The sequence below is a fragment of the Microcaecilia unicolor genome, chromosome 10 (genome assembly GCF_901765095.1).
Source record: "Microcaecilia unicolor chromosome 10, aMicUni1.1, whole genome shotgun sequence".
NCBI classification, from domain to species: Eukaryota; Metazoa; Chordata; class Amphibia; order Gymnophiona; family Siphonopidae; genus Microcaecilia; species Microcaecilia unicolor.
The window spans coordinates 24,454,160-24,470,416 of NC_044040.1; the positions used below are offsets into that span (position 1 = coordinate 24,454,160).

Genomic DNA, 16,257 nt, shown 5'->3' on the forward strand with positions numbered 1-16,257 from the left:
TTGGTTTCTGTTGGGCTGTATTATTATTGATGTACATTTTACCCTATCTGTTATAATAGCTACTAATGGCTACACTTTAATTCTCTAAAATTATCACAATTGGTACACAAAAGCCTTTTTGTCAAATATCACATTCATTCACAGTCTGACAAGAGTTGAACAACCCAAGCATGTTTCCACACAGGGTTATTAGAGATCGTTATATTGCTGACAGAGGAAGTCTCAAATTTTAAAGATTCTTTCAAAGTTCCCACTATTAGGAGCATAGAACAGAACGTATACATCAGCAGCAGCACAACAACAAAGAGACTTTTCACAAATCCTTTGCCAACAAAGCTTCAAATCACCACAAAACTGCAGTCTTTACAATATGCTCTTGTTTGTATTTCTTCAGGTCTCCAACACAATTTGAATTGCAAATTGTGCCCGAATACTTCAAGTTTCAGACTGAAGACCAAAGAAAAGTGCAAGGGAAAACCAATTTGCTTTTTTTATTTTATTTCCATTTTGTGGAATCTGTAGATTCCGTTTTCAAAGCCAGGTAGTTCTTCAAAGGTCTGAGCCATTTGGGCTTTGTTCGCCTGTTCTGGGGGATGGTTCGGGCTCTGCAAGACTGGGTGGGCTGCCTGTGTCCCAGAGATGCACAGCACACTGAGCTGATTACTGCAATCAGTAGCTACTTTTCCTTTTCTTTTACTCTGTTTTCTGCCAGAGCCAGGTTAATCATTACGTAAACTTGGCAGTTGCTTAGGGTGCCACCTTTTGAGGAGGGCCAGCAAAGAGCAACCACAACCAAACCAAATAGATCCAAACAATCAAAGAAACCCAAAGAACCACTAAACTTTACTTTTGCCTGTAATATTTATGATATACAATGATATGTTTTTATAGGCTCATTCTGGGAGGGATGATATTGGGCTAATAATGATTGTTGAATTATTAACATATTTAACCTTCCTCTCCTCTATCCCCATTGTACCTAATCACATGTATCTATAATTGACCTTATCACCTTGTATTTGTTTTTTTCTACCTGACTAGGCGAATGCCTTTACGGTATTATGTAAGCCACATTGAGCCTGCAAATAGGTGGGAAAATGTGGGATACAAATGAAACAAATAATAATAATAATAGTAAAATAATAAATAACATTTCAAGGAGAGAGGTCTGAGGGCCTCAAAGGTAACTGAGAGGAGGGTGCAAGGCTGAAGGTTCGACTAGAATAGTGCCTGGCCCAGACTGAGCTTTTTTGCTTCCACAATTTGCATTTTCGGTGCAGATATTTCTCCAGAATCAGCTGCTTCTTTCCTTCTCAACAGGGTAGTGTGTGTGAGGGAAGCTTGCGCTGCTGTTGCTGCTGCTTGTAATAGGGCTGTGTGTGTGAAGGAAGCTTGCACTACTACTACTCATCATTTCTATAGCGCTACTAGACGTACGCAGCGCTGTACACCTGAACATGAAGAGACAGTCCCTGCTTAACTCTGAAAACATTACAACATCACTTTAACAGAAAACCAGTGGGATCATGACCCTAAGAGAAAAGAAGCTCTGGAATAGGAAGCTATAGGATGAAGGTGAAATGGGGTAGAATCAAGAATAATCTTTTTAGAGAGAATTGTATACTGCTTTTCAGCTAGAGAAAATTCCTCCCAAAATGGAGGTTATGCAGGTGAGCTGATTTCCAATTAAGTAGAATATGCTTTTGTGCTACTGTAAGATGTCCAACAATTTTGCTTGAGAAGAGGAGAGATTTAATTGCTGTGAACATGACTTGAACAACATTATCGAAGATGTTAGTTCACAGTCCAGCGAAAGAATTTTCTGTATTATGGGCCAAATTGATTGCCAGAACTTGAGCACATGTTCACACTCATATAGCATATGAATTAGAGTTCCTGTGTTTTGAGAGCAATGCCAGCATTTATCTGAAGGAATGAGAGAGGTTCTGGCTAATTTGCGAGGTGCCCAAGTGACTCTATGATACAGAAAGTACATAGATTGGAGAATTGACGCAGAAGGTAGCGAACTTAACGTCTTTGTCCAGAGAGAGGACCATTGCTCTTCGACAAGTACTTGTCCAACATCCTCTTGTCATATAGTTTGAAGTGATACATTGAAGTTATAAGATGAATTTATTAACATTTTGTAAATCTTTGATGCAGTATGACCTCCCACCAGGAGAGATTGAGCAGTATCATATAAAGAGGGTAATTGAAAAGTCAGTTGAGCAAATATTGGAGAAGACGCAATACAATGAGTCAGTTGTAACCATTTGAAATAAGCAGGAGACAGAGAGAACTTTCCTGTTAGTTCAGAGAAAGAACGAAAGGATTTATTTTCCTGAAATACATCTGAGAGAGTCCATATATCTTTATCAATCCATTCTTTCCAATAGAAAGGGAGTTTGTTTATTAGAACATGAGGGTTATACCATAGTGACATGCAGGAAGATGTTGAAAGAGGCGTAATGAGCAACTTGTCAATCACAAGAAGTGTCTTGATAGTGGCAGAGATAATGGGGTCTAATTTGTGTGAAGGAAAAGATGTAGAGGAAAGTAACAATAAAGGAGTAAATGGATGCACTAAGACTTTCTCTAAAGTTAACCAAATTGGTTTATAATCAGAGTTTTGGAAGATCCAGTTGCAACCTTGTTGAGATAGAAAGGATTTGCGATAATTGTGAAAGTCAGGAAATAAATACACCACCAGAATCCTTCGTACTCTTAAATTTTTTAATAGCTATTCTGGGTGACTTGTTACTCCATAAAAAACTGCTTAACAGTTTATCTAGTAGAGTATAAAAAGATGTTGGGAACAAAATGGGGATCATGGAGAGAATATAATTAATCTTAGGAGATATCATAATTTTGATGGTTTCTAAATGACCCCACCAGGATAATGAAAGAGGATACCAAGAATGTAATACTAATTTAAGATGGGTGATAATTGCATCTGCATTGAATTGAACGATGTCATCTAGTGAGGGATATAAATCTATTCCCAAATATCTAAGTTTTGTTTTAGCCCATACCAACTTAAAAGAGTTTGCAATATCAGGATTAGCATAGGAATTCAGTGGTAAAAGCTCCGTCTTTTGCTGATTAACTTTATAACTGGAAAAATATGAAAATGTGTTAATAACTGAAAACATTTTAGGAATGGAACCATAAGGGTCAGAAAGAAACAGTAGGTACATCATCAGCGTATGCTGAACATTTAATTTCAAGATCTTTATAGACAATGCCATTAATATTTTGATTTGCCCTTATTACTTGTAAGAGAGGCTCTAGAGCTATGTTAAAAAGGTATGGGGAGAGGGGGCAACCTTGTCTAGTACCACGCTTAAGAGTAATTAGATTTGACAGTGTGTTGTTTGTGATAATTTTGGCAAAGGGGTTGACATATAAAGTTTTAATTTTATTGAGAAATTCAGAGGGACATCCAAACCATTCTAAAGTTGTGAATAAATAATCCCATTCCACCCTATCAAAGGCTTTTTCTGCGTCTAAAGATAAGGCTACTATAGGATCATGATGAGAATTAGCCAAGTGAGAAATATGCAGAAACAAATGTGTATTGTCACTAATAAATCTACCTGGCATGAATCCGACTTGGTTGGGATGTATAACTTTGGAAATAATTTTTTTGATTCTGTTTGCTAAAATTTTAGCATATAATTTATAATCGACATTTAACAGAGAAATGGGATGATAGAAACTAACAAAGGGTCTTTATTGGTTTAGGTATAACAGTGATGATTACTTCCGAGAATGAGCAATGTGAGACATTTTCAGGAGCTAAGGAGTTTAAAAGTGAGAGGAGAATGTGCGAGAGGTCTGATTTGAATAATTTATAAAATTCTATTGGAATCCCATCAGGTCCTGGAGCTTTCCTTTTGGGAGTATCTCTAATTGCACAATGAAGCTCTAGTTCTGAGATTTCTTTCTTGAGCATTTCAATGTCTTTGCCTGACCATTTGGGGCCAACTAATGGAGAGAGAAAATCAGTAACCTCATTATGCATATGGAGGGAGATTGATACAAATTGGAATAAAAATCATGAAAAGCTTTAGAGATGCCCTCTTTTGATGTATTAATAGTCTGGTTAGACAATTTAATAGCAGGAATTTGAACTTTAAGTCATTTCCTTTTAAGATAGTTTGCTAAAAGAGTACTGCTTTTATCTTTTTCAGCATAATATTTAGAATGTAGATCAAAGATTTGCTGTCCTGCTTTGACACTGAGGAGTTTGTTTAACTAGTATTTAAGGTTATAAAGAGAATTGAGTAATAAAGGATTACCGGACTGTATATAATTAGCTTCTACACTTTTAATTTGCAATTCTAATTCAGATATTTGGGCTTTTTCTTGTTTTGCTTTATAGGAAGCTAAAGAGTTAAATTCACCTCTTAAGGCAGCTTTGAATGCTTCCCAAACTGTACTAGGATTTATTGGAGTTGGAGTATTAATTTGAAAAAATTGCTTAATAAAAGATTTGAGTTTTAAAAGAACGCCTTCATCACTGAGTAAATTGGAGGGTAATCTCCATATTGGAGACTGCCTAGGAGAAGAAGATGACCAAGACAAAGATAAGGAGACTGGAGCGTGGTCAGAAACTACTATGGGTGAAATAGAGGAGTCTCTGACTTGTTCAACCCTAACCACTAGGCCACTCCTCCACTCCACACAAAATAGAATGAGGAACTTGGTAATTGTTAAACATTATAATACGCGTAAACAAGAAATCAGTAATAGTATGTGTAGATATGTTGTGACAGCCATCGTAAATAACTAGAGAAAAGATATGAGACAACAAACATATCTTCTAAAGGTACAAAATTGCGCTGATGCTTTAATCAGAACTGTATTAAAGCGAGAAAGTGTTTTTGTATTTTTACTTTTTAAAAAAAAATAATAACACTTGCCCCTAGAGAGATAAGAAAAAACATTGCAGTCATCATATAAATGACGCCAAAGTCATGAAAATAATTAGTTCAAGTTAACAAAACCTTTTATATGAAACACATTCACCATTCATGTAGACTGCACGAGCTACTGGAGTAGAAGAGAAGAGGTTATTAACAGCGATATTTATATTAAATACCTGCAAGATGTATAATTCTTAATGTAATAAGGGGAAGCAAAGACTAAGAGTCCATTCCTGCTGTTTGGAGCTGATCCAGATATTGCTGTAGTTGTTCCGGAGATTCAAAGAATTTCATGGAGTTATGAAGGGTCACTGCCATGCGGGCAGGATATTGTAATCCATACCTGGCTCCCAGTGATTTAAGACGGGCCCTCATTTCGAGGAAAGCCTTGTGCTTCCTGGCTGTGGTTTTAGCCAAGTCCGTTACAATTAAGAACCTTTTTCCGTCGAATTTGAGATTTTCAGAGTTTCTTGCTGTAGTTAGAATCTGTAATGCTCGAGGAAAGCACAGTAATTTCGCTACTATGGGACATGGATGAAGTACTCCTTGTTTGAGATTTGAAGGAGATCTGTGTGTCCTTTCAAATTGCGAGGGGAGATCCGATGATAAATGAAGAACCTGGGGAAGCCTTGATGGGAGAAATTTGATCATATCCGATCCTTCCGCACCTTCAGTGGCTTGGAATTCTGTATTTGGTAATCCCCAGGAATCTCCTCTGTCGCCGGTATTGTTTAATATCTTTATGAGCTCCCTAGGTTATTTTCTCAATCCTTCACTACCCTGTTTCCCCGAAAGTAAGACATCCCCTGAAAATAAGATGTAGTAGAGGTTTTCCTGAATTGGTAGATATAAGGCCTCCCCCGAAAGTAAGACCTAGCAAATTTTTGTTTGAAAGCAGGGCCACCGAGAGCTGGACAAGGCCACCCCCGGGCCGCCCCCCACCTGAGGTCGCCAGGCCCCCCCCTCCACCCACCCTCCGTTGCTCCCGGAACTAACCTTAAACGCCTCCTTTCACCTTCACAGCAAGCAGCAGGGCAGACCTCTCCTTCCTTCCGTGCCCCGCCCTCGCGGACGTTACATCAGGCGAGGGCGGGACACGGAAGGAAGGAGTGGCCTGCCCTGCTGCTTGCTGCAAAGGTGAAAGGAGGCGTTTAAGGTTAGTTCCGGGAGCGACGGAGGGCAGGCGGGCCAACCCTGATCCAACCCCGATGTTTCCCCGAAAAATAAGACAGCCCCTGAAAATAAGACCTAGTGCATTTTTGGGGGCAAAAATTAATATAAGACAGTGTCTTATTTTCGGGGAAACACGGTATTTTATATTGCCTCTTTCTCAGACGACATCTTTATTTCATTGCCCTTGCCAAAGGATATTGATGATAATGATGTTCTAATTTCTGAATGCATTTTTAACACTCATAATTGGGCATCATTGGAATTTATTAAAACTTAATACAGCTAAGACCAAGCTGCTCTACTTTGACACATCCATAACTAGAATTCCACAAAATCTGGTCCTTAAATCAGGGGAATGACTGTCTTTTGAAAAATCATCTAGAATATTAGGGCTTTATTTTGGATACACAACTCCAAGTAAACAACTTGTGTAGAGGGGCATTTGCTAAACTACGACAGCTTAGAGCTTTAAGATCTTCTTTTATCCTATTCAACAGGGGGGGGGGGGCGGTGGGGGCGGTCCGCCCCGGGTGCACGCTGCTGGGGGGAGGGGGGTGCCGCGCGCGCCTGTCCTCCGTTGGTCCATGCTTCTTCTCTGCCCCGGAACAGGTTACTTCCTGTTCTGGGGCAGAGAAGAAGCATGGACCAACGGAGGGCAGGCGCGAGCGGCACCCCTCCCCCAGCGGCATGCACCCGGCGGGGGTGGGGGGGTGGGGTTCCTTCACGGGGGTGTCCTTTCGCCGGGGGGGGGGGTCCGCGCTGCATCGGGGGGGGGGGGCGGTACCCGGGGGGGTGGGGCGCATCGGCGATCCGCCCCGGGTGCCAGCCCCCCCAGGAACGCCACTGCTATTCAATTCAGTTTATTAGTACAGGCTATAATTTTACTACACTTAGATTATTCCAGTTCATTGTACGCCAGCATTAATCAGGTTCTTTTCAAGAGACTTCAATTGTTGCAGAGCTGTGCCTTGAGGCTAATTGTTTCAAGAGTGGACTTTAAGAAAGCTGGCTTGGTTCTGAAGATTTTTTATGGATGTTGTCCATTAGATCATATTAATTTAATTCAGAACTGGTGTCCGGTCCTCAGTGGGAAATATTACTGACCAGCCTGAAGAGACATAGGGGGTCAGGGTCAGCCATGTGAAAGGTGAAGGCTGTTACCGAGCAGTCTCAGCCTATGGCTGGGATCAGGTGGGAAATTAACCTGGTCAGAAAGAGGTTCATTAAGGGGCACAGTTTTAGGCTGTGTCCTGGAAATGCTGGTTCAGACTTATGAGAAGCTTATGAACTGCTATGGACTTAAAATGCAAGCTGGGTTAGGGAAGAAAAGAGAGACCTTTCCTGTGCAGTTTTTGCATGAATTCTTTTGGGTTTATTTTTCCTTTGAATCCTGATGCATGTATACCAGTGGGACGTGTGCTGTGTTTTGAAGACTGAACATTGCTAATGGAATCTAATTCTTTGTGATGAATAAAAGCTCTTTATGTTTTGGAACCTGCAGTAGTGTAGTCAGACAACCAATTCTGTTGGGCCTTGGCCCAATGTGGGTGGGCATGTAATTCTCTCTCCCCCACCCCCATGGTGTCTGCCCTTGGCTCCTCAAAATATAAATGCCTGAGCTGATACGAGCGGACCTACCTCACACCCTGACCGCTCCACCATCGGAGCGCCAGCTGAGAGGAGCAGACTGACGTCGAGGGACGGCAACCCTCCCGAGTCCCGACTCATCCACCAGTCCTGCGGGAACCACGCCGGAGACCTGAGAGTCGGACAAGAAAAGAGGAGCGACGGAGGGCCAATACGGGGCTAACTCCCCTCTGCTGAGCTCGCGGAGCTGTTTCCAATTGTCGAAGCCCCACACGGAGAGACGGGGGAGCCACCGGAGACAAACTACCAGACTCATTGTTCAGGCTGGAAAAAGAAGGGCACCACATACACATGACCTTAGCCTACAGGAAGTGGCAGATTTGTTCGGCACCGCATAGCACGTGGCTTGCGTCATGGAGCGTCACTTCACTCACTACAGCTATCAGTGCCGCCCCAGAGACAAAAAGCAGGTGGGAGGTGGCTGAGCAGGCCGGCGCTGCTACGAGGCAGAAAGGCAGTGGCTGCTCAGCTCAGCTGTGCACTTTTCAGCGCTTAAACTGGGCGGGCCTGAGCTGAGATTGGGTGGGCCCACCCATAGCTACACCCCTGGGAACCTGGTTGCTGTGTGTCTGAGCTGCAGAGTTGGAAAGCCTGGACCGGAGCTGGATCAGGGGGATTTTTCCTGACCTCTTCCAAGGAAAATGTAAGAGGGAGCAGACCTGGTGATACAGACCATGTCACGCCATGGTGGGACATTACAAGATACAGGAATGGAACCAACAGCATATGCAAAGCAGGATAAAAAGCTCTTTTAAAGAAATAGATCAGCTTATAAGGAAAATCAAGTGGCAAATGCACAAACACGGTGAGAAATATTACTCCAGGAATTATACATGGATGAAGCCTGGACACATGAATGGTTAGCAACTGAAAACTAAGGATGAGAGATTGATAGTTGCAGCTCAGGACAGCAGATTAGAGACAAGATGATGCACAGCGAGCATAGAAAAAACTGGCACAAGAAACATTTGTAGATTTTGTAAGAAAGAGCTGGAAACGGTTACTAATTTCATGGCTGACTGCAAAGTGCTGATGGCAGAAAATTTTTATATGAAAAGGCACAACAAGGTGGAGGGGGACGTCTCATTAATCGGAAAGTCTGTAAACATTACAACATCATACACCAGAAAAGCATTGGGATCATGACCCTAAGAGAACTGTGGAAAACGAAGAGGTTATAATCACTTGGGACATCCCCATCCCGACAGATGAAAAGCTGGATGCAAGGAAACCGGACATAGTGGTAAAAGAGAGAAACACCAGAACAGCATTAATATAGAAGTGTCAGTCCCACGCAAAGTGAATTGCATTGATAGAGAGATCCTCAAGTACCAAGAAATACAGACTGAGACAAAAATGTGGCAGAAAGATATACAAATATTTCTCTTCATTTTGGGTGCCATAGGCTTGATCAAAAAGAATTTCCAAACACACCTGGATAAGTTGCCTATACATGTTACAGGTTACAAAATCCAGAAGGAAGCTCTCTTTGGTACCTGTGTCATAGCCAAGAATGGGCCTGAGTGGGCCGCAGCCAACACAATTTGGGATCAGGCCCACCCAAAATTTCATCTCCCTTAGTGTGACTGGCAGGGAACCCCATGCCCCACTACTCGAAGACCTCCTCTCTGCCGAAAGAACTTACATCTTGGATGGCTGCCCAGTGGCGTTCCTGGGGGGGCTGGCACCCGGGGCGGATCGCCGATGCACCCCACCCCCCGGGTGCAGCGCCCCCCCGATGCAGCGTGGACCCCCCCCGGCGAAAGGACACCCCCGCGAAGGAACCCCCCCCCCCCCGCCGGGTGCACGCCGCCGGGGGGGGGGGGGGGGGGTGCCGCGCGTGCCTGTCCTCCGTTGTTCCATGCTTCTTCTCTGCCCCGGAACAGGAAGTAACCCGGGGCGGACCGCACCCACCGCCCCCCCTAGGAACGCCACTGCGGCTGCCAGCACTGTCCCCAAGCCGCTGCTGCCAGCCACAGGCCTTCCCACCATGCGCATGCTCAGGTTTCACACATGTGCAAAACTGAGCATACGCAGAGGCCAGCTGCCCAAGATGTAAGCTTGTTTGGTGGGGAGGAAGTGTTCGGCTGGCAGGGCTTGGGGATTCCCACCAGCACAAGAATTTCATTTACTTTGGGGGGGGGGAGGGGCACTGGGAGGGGAGATGGAAATTAAATTTGGGTTTTGCTTTAGTTTGTGTGTGTGTGTGTGTGGGGGGGGGGGGGGGGGATATGAAATTTTTGGCCCACCCACTTTGGTCTCAGGCCCGCCGTAAGTCAGCTGTCCGCTACTCTACTGATTGGTACAAAGCAAGTTTTATGGCACGTGTTAGCAGTAAATTAGAGAGACCTAGATGATACTCCACATGCCTTGGCATAGAAGCGAGGATCATTCCTGTTATAGTATGTGCAAAACTAACCCATTTGAAGAAATTACCCTGAGATCATAGAACCAATGCTTGAAGCATGGTGAGAAAAGGGGGGAGGGGAGGGACTTACATTTTACCTCTGTAACTCCCCAGCCACTGGTGTAGCACCAGTCCATTTCTGAGATATGAATGCTGTTGTCAGGGAAGCAGGCAGGCTGGATGTAGTTGCTGAATGTGACTGGCCGGTCCATCTCCAGGAGGGCAATGTCATTTTCCTCTATCTCAGGGTTGTATTCTTCGTGGACTATCATACGCTTGATTCTGTGAATCTCTGTCTGAGATCCAAGGTCTGAAAGCTGATTGGCTCCTGCCACAATTCGAAAGTTGTATACTTTCCTGACAAGAAGCAGAGAAGATCTGGGTCACATTTACCTGGCAAAGGACATAGAGACAGCAGCTGTGGTCATAGTGAAGAGACAGGTTCACTCTGCTTGTGGGACATAATTTTGTAAAGCTTTTTCCATGTATAAAGCATGTTTCACACAAGGAAAGGAGTTCTCATAAAATTATATACAGTGTAAAGAGTATGTAGAAAGGGCTAGGGAACAAAAAGAGAAAAGGAGAGGAAGGACCTACAACGCCCAACATGCCCCAAAGGAACCCGGGGGTAGGCAAGAGTATCCCCGTTACAGGCAGGCCTTTCCCAAGAAAGACCTCGAAATGAGAAACTACGACTCCCAGCAAGCCCCAAGGGAACCCAGGGATGGGAGAGAGTACGTGCCTTCCTGGGAGCCACCAGAAGAGGGCCGCAGGGGAGTGAGTAAACCCAATTCTCCAACCTGGGGGGAGGAGTGGGTGGAGAAAGAAAAGACACCAAAGAATCTTAATGAAGAAAAGGGGCAGCAGCTGGAAGGAGGGCATGGTGTAGAGAATATGGATTGGGCTCCTGAGGAGGAAGGAGAAAAGAGAGGCCTTGCCCGAGGGAGCTGACTGAACCTGAGAACACCTTGGAAGAGCCGATGGACTGTGCAGCTCTGGCTCAACGAAGGCCATAACAACAGCGGGGCCAAACTGGGTCAGCGGGAGGAGGTCAGGTGAGAGTGTGACTGACCAAGAGGGTGGGACCCTAGGCTTTGAGCCCGCGCAGAGCCATGGAGAAAAGAGAGAGAGAGAAAAAGACTGTTGCTTATGTTTTTTTGGGGACTCTCCAGGAGAAAAGAGGGAGAGGGGAAGTAGCTGCTGAAGCCTGGACTGGGTAACTAACTGGCTTGAAGAGAATACAAGGGGTGTATGCTGTTAGATAAATGTAAAGGCTGGTAGCTGAAGCAGGAGGACCCCCATGAGCACTGTGTGTCCCGGATGAAAAGACTGTGTGTCTAGAACAGTGAAGAGATACTGTGTGTCCCAGGTACTGTGTGGCCCAGATGAAAAGGCTGTGTGTCTAGACCAGTGAAGAGGTACTGTGTGTCCCAGGTACTGTGTGTCCAAGATGAGAAGACTGTGGGTCTAGAGCTGGGTGCTACAAGGAGGGACTGTGTGTCCGGGACTGAGTTAGTACTGAGCCCAAATGCCTGGGTGAGAAGGCTCAGGGGGAAGAAATCTATGAGTATTGAACTGTGCCAGAAGAAATGTTAAAAATGGAAGATTGCACTGAGTAGGAAGAAATGAAATGGTTAAACTGGAAGAACTGTTTAAACTTGGGAAAGTGTTTTAAGCTAAAAGAAGTGTGCCCCAGAGGCTGGAATAAAGATTTGTTTGAGATGAGACCTGACCATGTTTTGCTTGTTTGAGAACCAGGTCACCCCGAGTAGAAAGGGGTAGGAGCATGATTTGCATAAAATCTGCATATGGTGAACCAGCTCACCCTGAGTGATAGAGGGACCTGGGATCCTGAGGTGGGAGCTTCATCATCATAATAGCCTCATCATTTTCACAACAGACATACACATGTAAAAAGTAGGTACACAGAAAAAGCATGCCTACTTTTGAAGGCACTGTACATAGACATTCCTAGGGTCTAGTTTGGGTAGATCTAGTAGAATTACAATCTATGTGTGTAATTTATAAATATGTGAGTACACTCACAGAGTACACATACACATTTACACCTACATCAGAACAGGTGTAAATTTGTGCATGAGGGTTTTGGCACTATTGGACCTGGTTCTAGGTGCTGTTTATAAAGGTACAAAGGTGTCTATGGTGTCTTTATTCTCTCATAGTCTGGACTGTAATTTATAAAGGCAAACACCAACCACAAATGCTTTTGTATAGACCTTGTAAATATTGTGGATCATTATAAAAGGAGTGGCCTAGTGGTTAGGGTGGTGGACTTTGGTCCTGAGGAACTGAGTTCGATTCCCGGCACAGGCAGCTCCTTCTGACTCTGGGCAAGTCACTTAACCCTCCATTGCCCCATGTAAGCCGCATTCAGCCTGCCATGAGTGGGAAAGCGTGGGGTACAAATGTAACAAAAATAAAATAGATACTATTGGAGATTCTACATGGAACGTTGCTACTACTGGAGATTCTACATGGAATGTTGCTATTCCACTAGCAACATTCCATGTAGAAGGCTGCGCAGGCTTCTGTTTCTGTGAGTCTGACATCCTGCAGGCTTCTGTTTCTGTGAGTATGATGTCCTGCAGGACGTCAGACTCACAGAAGCAGAAGCCTGCGCGGCCACATTGGTTATCTGCAAGGGCCGACTTCTACATGGAATGTTGCTAGTGGAATAGCAACATTCCATGTAGAATCTCAAATAGTAGCAACAGTGGAGGAGTGGCCTAGTGGTTAGGGTGGGGGACTTTGGTCCTGAGGAGCTGAGTTCGATTCCCACTTCAGGCACAGGCAGCTCCTTGTGACTCTGGGCAAGTCACTTAACCCTCCATTGCCCCATGTAAGCTGCATTCAGCCTGCCATGAGTGGGAAAGTGTGGGGTACAAATGTAACAAAAAAAAAAAAAAAACCTGAAGATTTCCTGCAGTAATGGGAAAGTTGTCAAATTGTCAAGGTTTTAATCATTGGTGCCTGTCCAGTAAAATATTTTCAAACAAGTGTTTTCACAGTTTTTATCCTTATAAATTAAAAGACCAACTTGCCGGTTTCATCATTTTCAGCATAGATGTTCCTCCTTTTATGATTTTGAAGACAATGTGAAGGAGTTGATGGAGAAATTAGGTCTTACCTAATAATTTTCTTTCCATTAGTCCTTCCAACAACCAGGAGGTGGAGATAAAGAACTGAAAACTGAGGTGACACATGTATAGATCTGTTTGGTTTTTCAGATCAGTCAACTTTGTATAACTACTACTACTACTACTTAACATTTCTAAAGCGCTACCAGGGTTATGCAGCGCTGTACAATTTTAAACAAGGAAGGACAGTCCCTGCTCAAAAGAGCTTACAATCTAAAGGACAAGTATGCAGTCAATCAAATGGGGCAGTGTAGGCTTCCTGAATAGAGGTAAGTGGCTATGTGCCGAAAGCTACAGTGAAGAGGTGGGTTTTGAGTAAGGATTTGAAGATGGGCAGGGAGGGCGCATGGCGTATGGGCTCGGGAAGTTTATTCCAAGCATAGGGTGAGGCGAGGCAGAAGGGGCGGAGTCTGGAGTTGGCGATGGTGAAGGGTACTGATAGGAGGGATTTGTCCTGTTAGCGGAGGTTACGGGTAGGAACGTACGGGGAGATGAGGGTAGAGAGGTAATGAGGGGCTGCAGATTGTGTCTTGTGTCTTGGTTTTCTCACAGACTATAAGACAGGCTTGCTTAACCCTAGTGATGGGCTATAAACTTTAATAAGTGTCTGTTTGTTTGTTTCAGACAGGCTTTTAACATAATACAGGGACATTTTCAGTGAAGGACCACAATGAGTGATAGGTATTCAAGGGACAGAGGTTACAAACGGCAAATGATGAATATTTGAGAAAAATGCCAAAGAAGTAGAATTATGTGAAGGTGACCTTAAAGGGCAGAGTTGAAGAATACCAGATAAGTAAGAGAGAGAAAATAAGGCATTAAGTGATTGGACAAATTAAGCTTCAGTATTCAGACTGGGTACCTTTTGTACTAGGTCAGAGTCTGACAGTTTCCGAAGGGAGGGGGGGGGGGGGGGGAGAGAGAGAGAGAGAGAGAGAGATTTTATTTTCCTTCAATTTTCTGTAATACTGGGATAAAGAATTTGTATTATAACCATTTATTTACTCTAATAAATATTAGCATTATTATAAAAGAGAAAACCTAAACTCTAAAGTGTTTTCCCTTTGCCAGAAAGGCTTGTTTTTTCTAGTCTCTTCTGTTCAGCTTCCCTTTAGAGGCAAGAAGGGAGTGTCCTATATAAACACACATATCTCTTCTGGTATCCAGTCCAGCTCCTCGTATTTACATAGACAAGCAGTAAGGAGAAACTCAGAATAAACACAGCAACCTTAAACAACTTGCTAACCTAACACTAACCAGATGAGCAAACATATGTGGACCTCTCTCATCTCTGGACAACTTGTAGAGAAAGCAAAGTTGTCTACCTGTAGCAGGTGGATAACATCATCCATGAAGCCCGGTTAGATTTGAGGCCAGAATTTAAAAGATGGAGGAGGTACTCCATAAGGGTAGGAAGAGAGCACCTAGCAGGGTCAAGTGCTCTGGTTGTACACCAGAGGGAAAATCTCCTCCACTTGAAATGGTAACATTTCTGTGTAGAAAGTTTCCTAGATGCAAGGAATATCCTAGAGAGGGCATCTGGAAGGTTTAATGAATGCAAGTCTGTTGTCAAGAACCAAGCTGTTAGGGCCAGAGAGCGAGGGTCTGTATGGAGGAGGGACTGCTTGTTCTGTGTTATCAGGGTTGGGAAAGGATCTAACCTCAATGGCTCCTTGGGCGATAACTCTAGAAGGAGGAGGAATCAAATTTGATATGTCCAGTAGGTAACAATTAGAATCATGGTCCCTTGACCTTGACGTAGTTTGAGAAGAGTTTTCGTGAAGAGAAGCAGTGGGGGAAAGGTGTATAGAAGATCTTTTCCTCAATGGAGCAGGAAGGCATCTAGGGCTACTCAGTTGGAAGCATAGATTCTGGAACAAAAGCAGAGAAGCTTGTTCTGGGGAGAAGCGAACAGGTCAATCGCTGGGGTTCCCCACTGCTGGAATATTTGGTGAGTATAAGCATGTTGAGGGACCATTCATGAGGCTGAAGGACCCTGCTCAATTTATCTGCCACAGCATTCTGTTTGCCGGCTAGATAAACAACTCTTATAGAGATGTTTTGAGAAGCTGCCCAAGTCCATATCTGGATTGTCTGTCGACAGAGGTGATAAGAACCAGTTCGTCCTTGTTTGTTCAGGTAATACATTGGAACCTTGTTTGTGCGAATGAGTGTTATCAAATTTACGATGTGGTCTTGGAAAGCTTTGAAGGCATTCCAGATTGCTCGCAATTCCAGGAGATTGATATGATGTCATTTTTCTCATGGGAACCAAGAGCCCTGTGTGTGGAGACCATCAAGGTGAGCACCCCAACAAATTGGAATACTTGGAAATGTTTTGAAGTGGTTCAGTGGATTCCTTATTTTTAGGTCTTATGAGGTAAAGTTCCAAGGGTTAAGATCATGTCCATGGAAACCCCCAATGTGGGGTTCTGCAAGGATCACCTCTGTCACCCATGTTGTTTAACATTCTCATGAGTTCATTAGGCAAAATATTTTGTCAGCTGAGATATAAAGTCCTTATATATACAGAAGATGATATCACAGTTCTTCTTCTGATATTATCCTCTGTAGCTGAAATGTCCCAGAAGGTAGTGGACTATTTAAATTTACTTGAACAATAGATTCAGGCTCACTATTTGAAACTAAACAAGGATTAAATGAAGTTTTTATTAATAGGACAGGATGAAATATATATAATGATGTATTAAAACTGAGTAATTCTAATTTCAAATTTGAATCGAGTCTGAAAGGAATTTTTCTGACAAGTTCTTTAATTATGGATAAGCAGATGAATGTAGTTATAAGGAAAGTGTTTTGCTGTTAAGAAAACTACATAGAATACGACATTATCTGCATCGATATCCCTCAATGCTCTACCCTCAGATTAGTGGTACAAAGCCTAATATTGTCTCAAATTGACTACTGTAATATTGTCTATCTG

At 43.5% G+C, this 16,257-nt stretch overlaps 1 protein-coding gene across 1 annotated transcript in view; it reads right to left on the bottom strand.

Annotated features, from left to right (window-relative positions):
- Positions 1-16,257, bottom strand: part of LOC115479026 (acrosin-like) — a 29,748-nt gene that overhangs the window by 8,849 nt on the left and 4,642 nt on the right. The window contains exon 3 of the mRNA XM_030216736.1: positions 10,247-10,512. Within this exon, the coding sequence (XP_030072596.1) occupies positions 10,247-10,512 (266 nt within the window). The remainder of the gene's footprint in view (positions 1-10,246; positions 10,513-16,257) is intronic.